The sequence below is a fragment of the Gorilla gorilla genome, chromosome 13, assembly GCF_029281585.2.
Source record: "Gorilla gorilla gorilla isolate KB3781 chromosome 13, NHGRI_mGorGor1-v2.1_pri, whole genome shotgun sequence".
NCBI lineage: Eukaryota > Metazoa > Chordata > Mammalia > Primates > Hominidae > Gorilla > Gorilla gorilla.
The window spans coordinates 57478546-57496198 of NC_073237.2; the positions used below are offsets into that span (position 1 = coordinate 57478546).

Consider the following 17653-nt stretch of genomic DNA (forward strand, 5'->3'; position numbering starts at 1 on the left):
TTCTGATTTATTTTTGCAGGAAAAATGTATTGACAAGCATACCCCATAACTGATTATATATCCTCAAAAATATTTCCTGTCAGAAAAGTCTAAGAATCCATTGATGTTAAGAATGTCATTTCTGATCAGAGAAGACAGGCATCATGCGAGGGCATCCATCAGATTAAAGAAATGGCTATGGTGTTCTGAAGATTAGTGTGTAAGCTAAGGCTGTAAAACTTGAATTTTCTTTAATATGAACTAAGCAGAAATGAACCAACAGTGGCTTAAAAAAATATACATGTCATTTTAAAAAATGGTAGGGCCAGTTAGAGATGCTGGGGATACGGCCAAAATGTTAAGTAAAAAAACGTTACAGACATTCCATAAAAGCATAAATAATTCCTAGGAACGATAACACATCTAGTTTCCAGCATATGTCCATATTCATGAGGTAATTAAATTCTCCCAATAATTTTGTGAGGTAGTTTTTATTTTGACTAAATAGATGATGTAACATCTACTGACACTCTTGACAAAGTCAAGTGACTTTTCCAAGATCTCAGAACAGTTTAGAAGTAGTCTAGAGCAGTGCTCTCCCATGACAGGTGATATGGTTTGGCTCTGTGTCCCCACCCAAAGCTCATGTTGAATTGGAATCCCCAGTATTAGAGGTGGGGCCTGGTGGGAGGTGACCGGATCACGGGGGTGGTTTCTAATGGTTTAGCACCATCTCCCTAGTGCTGTCTTGTGATAGAGTTCTCACAGGATCTGGCTGTTTAAGAGAGAGAGAGAGAGAGTGTGTGTGTGTGTGTGTGTGTGTGTGTGTATGTGTGTGGCATCTCCCACTGCTATCTCTTCCTCCTGCTCGGACCATATAAGATGAGCTGCTTCCGCTTTGCCTTCTGCCATGATTGTAGGTTTTCTGATGCCTCCCCATCCATGCTTCCTGTACAGCCTGCAGAACTATAAGTCAATTAAACCTCTTCTCTTTATAAATTACCCAGTCTCAGGTAGTTCTTTACAGCAATGCGAAAATAGACTAATACAACATAGGTGCTCCAGACCATCAACCAAAAGAATAAACATGGAAAGAAAAGGAAATAAAACCAACCAGAAAATAAGCATGGGAAAAAATGAGTGAAGAAATAAAACCAACCAGGAAGTAAACATAGAAAAACATGAGCAAGGAAATAAAGCCAACCAGGAAGTAACACCAATAGAATTCAAGCAGTGGCCTAAAGAAATTACATTTCCTTTTTTTTTTTAAGCCTTCCATTGATTGAATGGAAGGTATTGTTCTAGATACTTGTTGAGGCACTTCCCATGTAAGATTTATTTACTTTCCCCAATACACCCACAGGGTTGGATTAGTAACTTGGATTTGGAGCATGTCTGGTGATAAAAATGCAGAATGTATATGCTCTCACTTTTCATCTACGTACACATAGGTATACACACATGTACACTGTGGTAAATTTCCAAACTGCCCAAAAATCTTCACTCCTCCCCGTTTCCACATCCTGTGCATACGACTTTGTAGATCCTCCTATCAAGGACTGAAGTTTATTTCCCACCCTTTGAATCTGGGCTAGACTGTGGCTTAGCTTGCACTGGCCAAAAGAATATAGCAGAAGTAATGGTACACAGATTCATAGTCTTTTGTTCAAGAGGGCTTGAACACTTCTGCTTTCTTTCTAAGAACCTCTGACTCTGCTGTGTGAACAAGCCCAAGTTACCCTGTTGGAGATGAGAGATCACACTGACCACAGGCCATAAACCTGTGAGAGAACCCAGCCAAGATCAGACAAGCTATTCTGCAGCTGACCACAGATGCATGAGGCAGCATAGCCTAGACCAGAAGAACCCCTCAGCCAAGCCTAGCCTAAATTGATAACCTACAGAATCATGAGCTAAATAGTTATCACTGGTTTAAACCGCTAAATCTTGTGATGATGTGTCACTCACACAGATATGTATGCCTAGAAAAAAGGAACACTGAGAAAATATATACTAAAATGTTAGTGATGTATAACTCTGAGTAATGGGATTTATTTAGTACTTCTTGATGTGTTTCTCTGTATTTTTCATGGATTATATATTTAATAATTCCTGAAACACTACATATAAAAAACTAAGAGTCCTTCCAATTTTTAAAAATTCCTTAAATATCAGCCAGCCCATGTATAGCCAGAACTGTTCAACTGATATGCTAAAAACAAAAACAAAAAACAGCTGACCAAGTGAGTTAGGAAGAAAACACCATCTCCAACATTTATTCTTCAGTTCAGTAAATATTATGTAAGAAAGACTTGAGAGAATGAACACTTTGTAAAGTGAAATGATAAAAATTTGGTCATAAAATTTCATCTGACTTACCTACATCTCATATTTAAGGCAAATGTGATATAAGAAAAAAATTGCACTTTTACTGTTTTTAATAATCACCACTGATTCCAAAGACAAGTTGTTTCAATCAAATAAATAATTTCATTCTCAGGTTTGGGGCTGTATTAAGAAAAAAACTAATCAGGTCTTTTTGGAATTCATTACTATACCTGTCCTTCCCATCATACTAAGCCACCTCTAAGGGACAGCACTAATAATAAGATCCAATTGTTCAAATGTAGAAGAGTTTTCTCTCCACTGATACCATGCTGCCTTCAATCAAGTGTGAACTTGGAAATTATACAGGCCCTTATAAGAAAACTCTCTAGCTTTCCTAAGACTACCAATGTTGAAATAAATAGCCAAATTTCAAACAAAAGACAGCTAACTACCAATGATTACAACCTGAAGAAGGAGGAAAGTATGTTCCTAATACCTGGACTGCTTCATCAAAGGCACAACAACATCCAAAAGGCTGACTTAAAAAAATTTAAAGTTAGCATTGAGAAAATCCAATGAAAAAAAAAAACATCATTCCTTGCCTGATGAGCATTCTACAGCAGTGAACTCTGAGCCAAAATGCCAAGAACAAGCTGTCAATCAATGCCACGAGGAAGAGCAATACTAGAATGGGATGGGGTTAAAAAAAAGTGGCATTTAAATAAGAAATTACTAATGGCTCACTACAAATAAGGCACAGTCCTAGGTGCTAAGAATAAAAATAAAATAATGAGAGAGTCCCTTCTCTCAAATAGCTCACATACTAGTGAGAGAGACAGACATGGCTGATCATAATGCAAGGTATTAAGAGAGCTCAGATCAGGGAAGGAAGAGGCCCTCCAGAAAAGAAAATGCAGGTAAACATCTGAACCAGGCGGGAGGCTGCCAGGAAGTACACATGTACCACCCCAGGAAGGCTGTTGGAATATGTGCCAGGGACCTCTCTGGCTACTTTGTGAAGCCCTACTCAGAACTATGTTTTCAAATGCATAAAATAAACACAGAAGATTACAAACAAATAATTATATTAGAAAAATAAACTTGTTTTTCTTTCTTTTTTCTTTTTCCTTTTTGGTTCCCTGACCGGAAAGGAAAAATAAATATGCTTTTAAAATAATGCATTAAATACTAATATCTAAAGGTAGGTCTAACAACTATTAATATCCTGATTACAAAGTTGTTGATGAGCATAAATAATATTTTTTAAATTTCTGTTAAAATGGTAATATGATTTCCATTGTAGACAGTTACAAAAACTGTTAATGCAATCTCTGCCTATGCTCAAGATTGACAGAACTGTTAAATTTGTGCTAGAATTAATGAAAGAAAATAGTATCTTTCCCCATTTTCTAAGACACAAATTTTTCTTCATAATCATTAAAAAGATTTTATCACCTGGAATATTTAATGACACAGTAGCCAATCTTTTAACAGTAGACTTGGGAAAATGGCAACAATGCTATTTATATAATGGTGCTTGTATATACTGTCACTAAAAAGACACAGTAATGAAATGAAACTCAATGAAGGCACCTCATGAAGGGTTAAGTTATGGAAGCTAAAATAGGTAATTTCTTGGTGGCCTAACCTGACACGGGAATCTAACTTAAATACTCAAGTGGACATATGCACTGCATTCTTAAATATCATTTCTCCCCACTGAGGTTTTGACAGAGACCAGAGAAAGAACAGTTAATCTCTAGGGCAAGAGCACAGGGGGAAGGGCTTTTGTGAGGTAGAATGAGGGAAGATTCTTTGCTTTGGCCGTATAGGTAGTCTCTTATCAGACCTAGCAAGGCTGACCTGTGTTTACATCTGGAAGGAGGGTCACCCAACATCTAGCAGGATGAGTCATGGGCGGAGATGTCACCTTGGGAAAATCCCCAACTGGGTTCTCTATCTACATATGATGTTAATAAAGGGCGTAAATCCAAATGCAATAATGTATGTAGAAACCCACAGCGCCAGCAAGGCTGAACAGGTGAAGAAACCAAAGTAAGTAACTTAGCCGATGTACAGGCCAAAGAGCAGGTTTCCATTTGTATGCAATGACCCTTTCACCATCTCAACTTTGTTATTTATCCTTAATTTCTATGAATTAATAACCTGTGAAATATTATTATTGTATTTTTTCAAAGTATCCATCTGATAAAAATTTCTACAAGGATTGCAATAAATAAATCAATACAAACTATTCTTCTTTTACCAAAGGTATGCAGCAGGAACCACTCATCTAAACTTGCCTTGTCATAGTGAAAGCTTTCTTTGTAAATTACAAGAGCTAGGTAAAAATCCTCTGCCCAGAAAAACCTAAATCCCTGGGGCTTCATGAAGAAATACTTGTTCTTACAGCACAAATACACATATGACTCATCAAAACGTCACAAGTATTTAATTTTCCACATGTGTGTATGTTCACGTGTACTTTTATTTCTCATGGGTTTTTAATTACAAACATATAATACAGTGGGAAATGGTGGTAAGCAGTTTCCCAGCAGATTTAAGGTCTTATTCACTTTAATGTCTGTAGAAGCACAAACAACAGGCTGCATTAGATGCTGAGAAAAAACTAATTTTTTTCCATCTGAATCATGAGCTCACCTCGGAGGTAGTGGCCCTGTTTGGTAAGTGAAGAGAACTGGGAAGAGAGAACCATCTTTAGATATAGCAGAATCTTTGCCTCACTGTGTTAATGTGTAAACCTCTCAACAGGAACATACCACCTGCTTGCTACGTATTCTAAAGAGTAAGCAATTTAATTCATAAAGAACAGAGATGAGAGTTCACATTAGTTAGACTGGTGGAGCTGGTAGTGGGCCACTGCTAAGCTAAAACCTGGCATGAGCTTCGCCTACAGTCACATCCAATTTCATTACTGTTGCTAGAGAATCAGTGAGTTCCCAGATGCTAGACCCTAGAAGCTCTGCCTTGGGCTTTTTTATTTCAGGAGTTCTTCAGGCTTCTTGGGTGCCAACAATATAATTTAGGAAGAGCAATATATTCCCACAATCTCAATCATTAACAGCAGTGTGTGTGTGTGTGTGTGTGTGTGTGTGTGTGTGTGTGTGTGTGTGTGTAGAAATTAACAAGATGATTCTAAAATTTATACAAAAATGTGAAGAACCGAAAATACTCAAAGCAATGTTGAAAATAAAATAACAAAGTTGGAGGAATTACAATTTGGAGAGAATAAAATGAGAAAGAAAGCATTTACTCAACAATAAGATAATATTTCTTTTAAATGACGTCTGATGGGACACTTTCAAATGAGAGAAGCAAGCGACACAGGGTATCACTCAATGGTAACTCCTGCCTATAACGATTTCTGACTCTAATTACAGTTGGTGAATGGGTTAAACACACTAAAACAGATGCAAATATTTTGTTATTGAACAAGGTAACCCAAAGCAAAACAGACTAATTAAATAGTTTAACAGATTTTCTGCACCACCAAGAAGGAAGTCCAGGTAAATCATAATACCATGTAAACAAATCCAAATCATAGTCTCAAATTAGAAAAATGACTACTAAAACAGCACAATCCAAATGAAATGCCATGTGCTCTGATTCTGACAACCTGAACGTTCTATAACTTTTGAAGACTGTTGAACCTCTCTGAAATTCAATTTCACAACCTGTCACATGGGTATAATCATAATATGTACCACACACAAGTTTACTATGAACATCAAATGACATAATGTACTACGTGTAACTATAAAAGACACTATACAAATGTTAGTTATTATTATACTTTTGTAACTCTTATCTACATTGATACACTGTCCCCAACAAAGATGGGTGGTCATTTTGCGCAGGAGACAAAATTAGAGAGGAAGAGGTAACTGTGCCTATAAAGACACACTGCTTACATGAGGAGAGAATGACAGAGAAAGAGAAAACACAAACTTCCTAGGTTTCTCTGGACTTCAGGAGAAGCAACTAAAGGTACGGTGAAAGGGAAGTCAGCCAAAAGCTTTCTAATATCCATCACATCCACGGCAGGAGTGCAGATTCTGCCTATCTCACCAATGTTACTCAAAAGGGATAAATCCACAAACTGTTTAAAGTCCAGTATTAATCAGCAAACTAAATCCATCTGTCAGATTGTCTAGTGTTAACTGAGTGCACCCACGTACCCAGCACTGTGCATGAAAGAGAGGTATGTTATGGGGTTCACGTGAGGGCAGGATGGGAAAGAACTGGGGTGCTCTAATGGTAACTGCATCCTTCCTAGTTTCCTGCCTGCGGCCCTCCTGTTCTCGATCACCTAAGGTCCATATAACCTTAGGTGGTCCACATAACCTCAATTAAAGTTACTTTCTCAGATACAGTAAGGACACTGCTCTGTTCTCCAAATATGTAAGAAACATGACATTTTAAGGTATAATTAAAAGTTGTTGAATTTAAGGATTTCCAAATTTTGTATTTTCTTCTAATTCCTGAGAAATGTATGGGGAAAGGTGAACAAAACAAACTTAACTAAAAGGCCCACTCGAGGGACAAACAAAATGGAAAATAACTCATTAAGGTATCTCATGCTTGCAAAGAAGAAAGTTTCACTTCTCCCTGCCTCCTGCTCCAAGCAAAAGCGTCCGAGTGCCAGGTCTGCCCAGTAATGGCTGAGAGAGCCAAAATGATATTTCAGAATATCATTCCAGAAGAAACAGAAATTTCTTACGTTTCTTCAGACATTATAATTTCACTGACCCGCTACACCAGTGTAGGATGAGAAGACAAGAAAGGACATGTGACACTTCAAGATGAAAAGATGCCAACTTCTGACTGGCAATGGTGAAGAAACTACCCGTTTTCCCTAGAAAGAAAAGAGGTATTGACTTGTACGTGAGAAATGTGCAGAGCCCAGGATGCTCCAATATTCCATGGAAGGACATGACAAAGAAGATAAGGCATTCCTCTGGAATCACTGGCTTCCTGCCAAGAGGCTTCAGGAGGCCTTTTGAGCTAATCCAGAGTTTTGTGTATCATATTTATTGAAAGTGGACATACAATCAAGACTTGGAGAGTAGCCTTTTAGTTAGAAATATTGGAAGTTATTTCATGTAATTGCCTTTTCTATTGCTTGCAGTTAATAGTCTTAAAAATATACTTTCATTACATTTTGTCAGTATCTAAGGTTTTCATTACGGCTATGGCATCTAATTACTGTTTTCTACACGAAGGAATTGAATATCCTACCTCTTATGTGTTACAAGAGGTTGGAATGTCAAATACCCTTTGCTGTTGTGTGTCTGTTGACACATTCCATTTATATTTTTCTACTGTATCTATGATGCTTGACTCTAATACCAATATTAAAATGAGATTAGTGTCACTACTTAATTTTCTTAACAAGCTATCAGACGATTCTGCATGCCTTAATTATTTTTTTTAAAAAGTACAAATTGCTGAAAAGCTTAAAATTTCCTGGAAACTGAGAAATATTAATTCTGTGCAAAAGCAAGCAAGCATTTTGCATGAAAATACACCTTATCTATGAAAAAAAATAAATAAATAACCAAATAAATGGTCCTTGGAATGGAAGAGTTGATTTTCCTCAGTAAGTTGGCCCTTGAAGTTGTCAAGTATCAAGTGTCCCATGTAAATTATTTCTTTTTGTTTGTTTGTTTTGTTTTTTTGAGATGGAGGTCTTGCTCTGTCACCCAGGCTGTATTGCAATGCAGTGGCGCAATCTTGGCTCACTGCAATCTTTACCTCCTGGGCTCAAGTGATCCTACAGCCTCAGCCTCCCAAGTAGCTGAGACCATAGGCGCACACCACCACGACCAGCTAATTTTAGTATTTTTGGTAGAGATGGGTTTTTGTCGTGTTGCCCAGGCTGATATCGCCTCGGCCTCCCAAAGTGCTGGGACTACAGGTGGGAGTCACTGCACCTAGCCCCATGTAAGTATTTCTTAATGCAGTTGCCCCCACCGTGGGGTCTAGGTCTGCTAAGGGGCTCCCTGGTTCCACGGTGCACTCTGTGGTGGAAATGACAGAGCCAAGTATAAAACAGAGCACTGACAAGTTTCACCTAAGAATTCTGATGGGTCTGCTTTTGTGATAAAAACCAAACACCTACACCAAAATGCCTTTGTCTTGAATTTTTTAAAAATCAGGGTCAATTTGCAGTTTTATAAGGACAGAATAAAAAATTTAGGTAAATATTTCTCCTGAAACCACATTATTCCACACAGAACTAAAACCGTATCTTGAGAGAGATGAAAGCTATTAAGTTTTACTAATGAAAATGCGAATACATTGCTGTGATTATTCATAACTAAATAGGTGCTAATTCTCTACATTCTAATTAAGTTTAAAATGTTATCAATTGTTATTAATTTCTCAATGTACCCATATACATATCAGAACAGATAAAATTTTGTGTTTTTGTCCCTGAGGGTGACTAGACTCAGGAACATGAATTCCTAGCTGACAGGCACAATATCAGCTATTTCCAGAATAAAGCCGAGCAGTATAGCTGCAGAGAGATTTTACAGGTGCTTCCCAAACTACAAGATGTTAACTACCATGAACCAGGCCTAAAGGATCTCTCCCCAGAAAACAGAATAAGGAGTAGCATGGTAGCAGCCCCTCTCCTCTGAATATGTTTTACATCAAATAATATGAAATTGCTGGTATTAAACTACTTTTAACCTATAAAACAGCAATTTCATATGTTCATCCCGGGATGTACCATTTGGCCTCACATCAGTATTTATCAGGGCTTTAAGATATGGGTAAGTCTCTCAACAGGACTTCAGCATGGTTCTAAGTGGCAAGCAGTAAAGAAGCAGAGCAGGAACCTGAGTGCAGGACTGCCTGGAGTCAAGATTGTTTTGAATACACCACACTCCTAGATGCTGGCAACTCCTGATGCTCTCCAGCACGAGCCTTCATGAATCCAGAATTCTGAGAAGTACCAGTCCTCTGAAGCTCATTTCCCAGACTTTGAAGATTGATCAACATAATAGGAGCTCATCAAATGCTCGAGAAATTATTTTTCATTAGCACAAAGAATAGCCTAGAGTTCAACCATTTTTAATCTTTCCAAGATCACATTAAACTCTCTTGCCTTCTTTCATAGAGTATGCTGAGGCTGTTGTGAGCATGGGAGTTTGCAGCGGCTCTCCTTAAGCCCTTGCTCTATCAACAGAAAGCACAGGGAGAGAAGCATGATGCTCACTGACCCAGCCCTTCCTATGGAAATGGCAAAAGATCAGCAGTGGGAAAACAAATTAGGGGGTTCTGAATAGGGTTCAAAAATGTTTAATGGGATATATTTAAATTTCCTAACAAAATTAAGAAAAATTTTATCTTCTCTGGCTTTACCTGATAATGTGAATAAGAGAAAGATAGGTCCTGAATGTCAATATTCTAAAAGGTCTGTGCTAAATATTCCTCCTTCCAGGCGAATCTAACCTTCACTTTCTATCATCTGGGATAAGTGGAGAGAGAGCTCAACAAAACCCTTCTATTGATAGAAAGGTGAGGGATTTCTTTTAAAAAATGTGTGTTAGATTTAGGAATATTGATCAGATTCAGGTTTGAATCGCTATAGTATTTTTTTAAATCCTTGCTAAGAATTCTCATCACTCCATCCCTTTGCTTTGGTCAGAAATCTCTTTGTCAATAATAACACTGCAAATTCAGCAGGTCATTTGTTAAAAAGCTTATGTAGAAGAAACAAATCATATACAAAAACAAGATGATTATGTAGAAGTCTAAGAAAAAAAAGAGTATGACTGGTCAAAACAAACTTTGTTAAACAGAATTTTAGTTTGCAATATCCAAATTGTTAAAGGAAAAACAATTCTTCCCTACTTTGAGGAACTCTTGAAACAAGATAAATAATAGCCTCTCCTGCCTGGTCTCAGCATGACCCACTTTGTGCGTGTGGGCACATGTGAGAGACAGCTATTGGGTAACACGTTTGCACCCCACCAAGGGGTGAACTGAGTACCTGTGGGACTTGCTCCCAGCAAGCCTCCACAAAACAATCTTCTCCTCACCATGACCCATCTCCTCTAGAAAGGATAATCCTTCCTGTCCCTCACCTCGTCCCTAAAAACAGATCCTTGTTTAGCCAAGAACATTTCCCTAACTTGAAGATGAGAGAAGATTTTTTAAATTTTAATTCAGGGACATATGAAAAGGGGGTTTCACTTTTTATGAAAGACAGTCTTCACATTCTGATCACCCAATCTACTTCACCAGCTTCATCTTCCCACTCACCACTCCACCCTGACTCCCCCGTAAACCTGACATGTCTTGGACCCAGTAACACTGAACTCTTCAGCCTTCCTCAGATACACCAGGCCTTTGAGGAAGTTTGTGCACACACTATTCCCTGTGCTTAGAACACCCTGGACTCTGAGTCAGATTGCCTGGCTTTGTATCCTGGCTCTTCCACCTACTACCTGTATAATTTACAGCAAGTTATATAAACGTAAACTCACTCTGTTTCCGTTTCCTCATCTGTTAAAAAAAAAATAAAAAGATAATAATAGTACAGGTTGCACATCTCTCATCCAAAATGCTTGGGAGCAGAATTATTTCAGAATTTTTCGAATTTCAGAGTGTCTGCATTATACTCACTGATTTAGTTTCCCAAATCTTAAATTGTGAATTCTGAAATGCTTAAATGAGCATTTCCTTTGTGTGTCATGTTGGTACTCAAAAAGTTTCAGATTTTGGAGCATTTTGGATTTGGATGCTCAACCTATACCTACCATGAATGGGACACTGAAGATTAAATAAGTTAATATCTGAAAAGCCTTTAGAACTCAGCTTATCACATTGTATTAAATAAATGTTTCCTACCACTGTCTCATCAAAAAAAAAAAAAAATGTTTGCTTGACACACTTGTGTGAATGAGGTCTGGTCAGCAAGAATGAAGTCGGATGGAGAAGTTTAAAGAAAAAAAGTTACATTTACTTCCAGGATGCTTCATGGTCCCTATATATATTGAACTGAACAGTTTTAAGGCAGTCTAAAGTTCTCCATAACTAACTTTTGTGCTAAGCCATATTTTTGATGATCTGGCTAAACAAGTGCCGGGATAAGAAAGGGAAAGCAAGCAGTATAGTTGCCATATTAGTTATCAGTTTCTCTCCAATACTGCAAGTCTTAGAAAAGTGGCTGTATTTTCCTTGGTTTCAGGTCGGTTTAAAAATCTTGGGATGAAGTCAGTTTCTGAGATTTCTACCCCACTTTCATCCCTTCTTCAATAGGTTTAAAATATTTTCAAATGTGGGAAACTGCCTTCAAAAGAACTGTAAACTTTGCTCTTAAAGAAAGAGACCTGAAAAGCAGAGGCCCCCTGTGGAAGAGTATGTGCACCGTAATCAGGCTGTGGATCCAAGCACGCAGAGGATGAGAAGGTGGTAGGCCCAACCCATACCTCATTCCCACCCACTAAACCATACAAACCCAGGAAGAGTTAAGAGAATTTTAGAAAAACAGGTCCAAATCTTTAGGCATCACTTAGGAAAGGAGAAATTGCATTAATAAGCCCTCAAGTTAGAACAATATAAAAATAAATTTATTAAAGCCAGGAGAATTGGATATATCAACATGAACCCTAAACCATTTGAAAAAAAAATGCTATTTATCTGCTCTGTCACTAAAGTGGCTCTAGTACTAAATTAGCCAGCACTCAAATGAAACAAAACATGGTAATGTGCACCTTTCATGGCAAATTTGGTCTCTAGTAGAGCTCCCATAAAAAAGAACCAGGGCTCTTTGATGAATCACTGATGCCCAGTTTGGTACAACAGAAACCAAGATAACTTTGGCATTTCCCACTGAGAAAAAAACAAAGATAGCTTCAAAGATGTCTAGAAGTGTGGATTAGTCCATTCTCATGCTGCTATAAAGAACCGCCTGAGACTAGGTAATTTATAAAGGAAAGAGGTTTAATTGCCTCATAGTTCCACATGGCTGGGGAGGCCTCAGGCAGAAGGCACCTCCTCACAGGACAGCAGGAGAGAGAATGAGTGCTGAGTGAAGGGGAAAGCCCTTTATAAAGCCATCAGATCTTGTGAGACAAACTGCCACCATGATCCAATTACCTCTACCTGGACTGCCCTTGACACATGGGGGTTATAATTCAAGATGAGATTTTGGGTGGGGACACAGCCAAACCATTTAAAAGTGGTTTAAAATTAGAAATAAAGCAGTCACCTAGAAGAGGCTCCAAAAGGTCCAAGGGGAGCAAGAACATCAAGAAGAAAATTTTGGTCAACTGGTACGCAATGGGCTCATAAAAAGCTACAAACCATGATGATGTTTAAAAGAGTCAAGTAATATAAAGTAAGCTAAGCAAAGTCCTACCCACTGATATAAATTAGCTGAATGCTGCTTAATTACAAAAACACAATCATCTGACCACCCGTCTTACATCCAAGGGGCACAATATAGTGAAATGCGTATATGGTGAAATGTAATTCTGGCCTTCCAAATAAAAATCCTGTTGGAACGAATTGGGTTGAAATGTATAAACCAGAATCAGGGGTAGGCTCTGGAGGAAACAGGCTTTCTAAAAATTCTAGAAAGTTGGAGAGAGATATTGTTCAGGTGCCCATCTGGGAACAGAACTACTTTTTTCCCCTAGTTGATTATACAGTATTGTTGACCTTGATTTCGGTTTAAGAACTAGGGCATCTTCATGTATATAAAAATTTTATTAAAATGAGAAGCATGGATAATCAGTTTTCCTGAATGATACCCAAGTATAAAATCCTGTGGTACAGCAAAAATATATCTTTAGTTTCAGATCTGGCAACAGTCTACACACATACAACTGCATATGCCCATTAGGGAAACAGGACCCAGGGGGAAGTTTTGTTATGATAGGCTGCATTCACTTCTACCCTATTTACCAAATCCACTTCTGCTACAATTCTGCATCCTTGGCTAATTAAAAGAGAATGTTACAGTGGGAGTGAATGTTTTGGAGTCTCTCCCTGTCAATCCATAATCAACCTGAAATACTGCCTGCCATTTTACAATTAATAAATTCACATAAAAGTGTACCGATTCTTATTTTTTTCATTAAGTATTTTCTCAATAACAGACACTAAAAGCATAATATGCTATACAATACAATACAGGATAAGAACTACTATTCTAGGGTATAGAATTTGGGAGCCTCAAACATCCATCTTTCCACATTGTTGAGGGCTAGAATTTTTCACTGTTGTTAGCAATGAGAGGTAGCCCACTCCATCATCACCTCAAGATTAGTTATATAGTCATAGGTTAACCCACAGAGCCCTTGCTTTGAGCCCTTCACCAGATTCTGTGTATTGTGGTGTCCTCTCCTGTCCTAAGCCCCTGCCTCATGAGGACAGGAAGGAGTTGCAATAAAACTGGCCTGGGAGCTGGCCTAAAGACCCAGAGGCTGGAAAAGCATTCAGGCTGGGCGCGGTGGCTCATGCCTGTTATCCCAGCACTTTGGGAGGCCAAGGCAGTTGGATCGCTCGAGTCCAAAAGTTCGAGACCAGCCTGTGCAACATGGTAAAACCCAGTCTCTACAAATAATACAAAAATTAGCAGGACATGGGGGTGCACACCTGCAGTCCCAGCTACTTGGGAGGCAAAGGTGGGAGGATCACTTGAGCCCAGGAAACAGAGGTTGCAGTGAGTCGAGATCATGCCACTGCGCTTCAGCCTGGGTAACAGAGTAAGACCCTGTCCCAAAAAAAAATAAAAAACAAAAAAGCATTCAGTAAGTGCTGAGCAAGGACTCAGTTGTATTACTGAGATGAGTGTTAGAAGACACATGGAAGACGGCCAGATGGTGGAATAACAAGATCCTAGACAAGTTTCTAGAACGGGAGGTGCCAAAACAGAAGCCACCCTACCCACCCTGCTTTCCATTATGCACACAAAAAACACTGCTCTGAATAAGGTGCATATGTGAAATACCTAACACACACTTGACATAAAAGATGCTCAATAAATACTAGTTCTCGTTCTTCTCCACTAATCCCACTCCCTAGCATCGGATAATTATTTTAACAAATTTATACCAAGCTGCTCCTATGGATAGCCAAGTGCTAGTTGATAGAAATAAAAAGACAACAACAACAACAACAACAACAAATACTTTCTGTCCTTATGACCTAGCTACAATAATACTAAAGGAAAAATACACAAAATCACATAAATTAACCAATACAGTGTTTTCTCTATAAAAGTTCTTCCTCTCTTTTAAATAGGTATCTGTCTCTATGTTAACAGCCACGACTTCTAAGGTTTCTAAAGCTATGAATACAACTTAAATGTCACACTTTTCTAGAGGAAAGAATATTAAGAAAAAACACTATGTACCTCATATAAGATGTATAGAGGCCATGTTCATTGCAGTGAATTAACAAAGTGCAAGTGATTCTGGTGCTGCTACACTAAATATGCAGATTATTCTAACCTAATATGAAAGTTTACTAAGTAACTTGCCAGGAAAAAACATTGCATGCCATTTTCTCACCTCTGTTATTCAGGCATCCCTTCCACAGGGCATCTGTCTAGTTTACTCAAGTGTGAGATGGCCCTGTGGTGCTATATTTTGCAGAAGTATATAGTGTATAGGTAGCTATTTGTTTGAAGAAAAAATACATTTCCAGGGCTTCCAGTTTCATAACTATTATTTATTGTGTTGTCTTTTCCTTACAAACATCTGTGCAACATTCAGATAACTGTGTTAGGAATATATCCAAGTGGAACCTTTGGAAATACAGCCAGAAACTAGGTTATAATGAATCATGGCACAGGGTGGTGAAGCGGACAGCATGACTACACACACCGACAGATGAGCACACACTCATGTGCACACATGAAGGAGACCTTACATCTGAAACACAGCAGTGACATTCAACAAAGGTGTTCAACAAAAACGCTGGCTAACACATGCTAAAAATTTAGGTTGAAATAACAGGGATCAGCTGTGTACTTCCTGTGACACACTTTTTTCCATCTTTAAGAATTTTTACCCTATTTTTTTCAAGCACTGCCTATTCTAATTATAAACTCTGCTTACTGCTTGATGGAATAATGTATTAACAAATCAGATGAATTTTATACAATTATTCAAAATAATTTTACATCCAAAGCTCAACAAACAATGAATAAGCTCATATATTTAAAATAATTAGCTGGGCACAGTGGATCACACCTATAATTCTGGCACTTTGGGAGGCTGAGGCTAAAGGATCTCTTGAGCTCAAGAGTTTGAGACCAGCCTGTACAACATAATGAGAACTATTTTAAAAATATATTAATTAAAAAATAATAATTTATGACACTAATGGAATAGTTGAATTTTCCTTAAAATGGTCCTTTTGGATGCTTTATAGCAAATAACTGGGAGAAATAAAAAAATTAGGGAATCAAAAACCCTAAAGTGAGTAAAAATGGAGACTCTGTTGAAGCAACAGTAGGTTTATACTTCATTTCACCTAAATCATACAGGCATCCTCCATTATTCTGTAAAACAACTGGGCCAGGCTGCCAAGTTAGCCTGAACTTTATTTTACAGTTTTCACTGCTATGATTCGGCAATTGCCCATTACTTTCAAATAATCAATGCATGGTTGAGAACACAGACAAACTACAGTTTCTGCTCTAAGAAGCATATCTCTTAGCATTGATAGTTTACACAAAGAGAAATATTTGATTGAATCTGAACTTTTCTATGCTTGATAAGGAAAGAACATTTAAAGTAATAGGGGCAAATCACAATGTTCTTAACCAAAGTTGCCAGATTCTATAAATTCCTACTGGTTAGTTCCCAAACACTTTGGGGAGGAATCCGTACTTGGAGTCGAATGGAAGAAGAATGGATAAGTAACAGCTACTAGAAATATACTTGGGAAATACAGGGCTAACAGTGCTTCCCCCTAGAAAATGTAGCAAAGGCAATTTAAGAACACTAAAATTTTTCCCTCATCAGGAAAAGCTGCCTCACATGATGTTGTAAATTATATGATGTTTTCCCCAGTCTTTACAAAGTATACCAAGCTGAAAGTGGATCTGTAGGAGATAGTAGTTTCTAAATCACCTCAAAGTCATCTATTTTCTTTTTCATCATCATTTAGGAAACACATTAGTAACCTAAACTTGACTGAACCACACATGAGAGTTAAGAGGAATGAGGTCCTGATTAAACACCTGGATCTCTTTAATAGCAACTTCAATATAGTCATCAGTAACCACAGGGCTTTGGAATATTAAAACGATAATGTATGATCCCAAGCAAAGCTTCAGATGAACACCTCTAGCACCATTTGAGGTTTGGGGTTTGGAATTCACCAAATAATAGAGTACGAGCTAAAAAGGCATTTACATTCCAGCACCTGCCACTCATTATCTGCATCTATTTGGGCAAGGAATTAAACCTCTCTGAACTTAGGTTTCTTATCCTCGAAACAGGAAAAGCACTACTCACGTGGCCCAGTTCACATAAGATTGTAGCACCAGCAGCAGCAGCAGAAGTAGTAGTAGCAATACAACTTTCATTTTTTGAGTGCTTACTCTGTGCTGTGAACTGAAAACAACATGGTGAGGTGGGATACCATGTTTTATAGATGAGGAAGCTGAGGCTCAGAAATAAGAACTTGCACAGGGTTGCACAATCTGTTACTGGCAGAATCTAAGTGTGAACACCAACTACTCTGACTTCAGAGGTCATGACCTTGTTCACATCTCAAAACGCATTCATATACATCCTCTAATGAGGTCATCCTATTGACTGCACACTGTTAAGGGCAAGGCACCACAGTCATGTAAGGTGTTATTACTATGTATTTTTAAAAGTTGCTAAAATGTATTTTCTACTGGATACATAATACTATTCTTAGCAAAAGGACATCAACTCAAGAAACTATGGAAAAGGCATGAATGAATATGCAACTTGGAACCTGAAACAATGAAAAAATAAGACAAATAAAATAGATGTGACAGTTGGTGACATCATTTTGTACATTTAAGCATTCACTCACATCTGCACAGATCCCCAGCCCACAAACATCAAATATCTCTCAAGATGTCAATGGAAATTGCTGAAAGCATTACAAAGAGCTGGGAGATTTGCTGTGTGTGACTCCACAAGCCAATGCTGACGACTTGGCAGGCTGCTCACAAGAGGTTATTAGGGACATATAGGACAAGCATGTTAGGCTGCTAATAGCCTGTGGCCAAGTCTCTCAGGGCAAACAAAGTGTGGCAAGTTAGCAGAGCTGAGCATCTAGACAATGCTTTAGCCTCCTATTTGGTAGCCAAAAA

At 38.1% G+C, this 17653-nt stretch overlaps 1 protein-coding gene across 7 annotated transcripts in view; it reads right to left on the minus strand.

Annotated features, from left to right (window-relative positions):
- Positions 1 to 17653, minus strand: part of KDM4C (lysine demethylase 4C) — a 420634-nt gene that overhangs the window by 52556 nt on the left and 350425 nt on the right. For 5 of the 7 annotated variants that reach the window (XM_063696408.1, XM_031014365.3, XM_055350578.2 and 2 more), the window contains one exon: positions 16818 to 16916. The exons of the other annotated variants lie outside the window; for them this stretch is intronic. In XM_063696408.1, coding sequence (XP_063552478.1) covers positions 16818 to 16916 — 99 coding nt within the window. Of the gene's footprint in view, positions 1 to 16817; positions 16917 to 17653 lie in introns of those variants that run through there. 7 annotated transcript variants of the gene reach the window in all.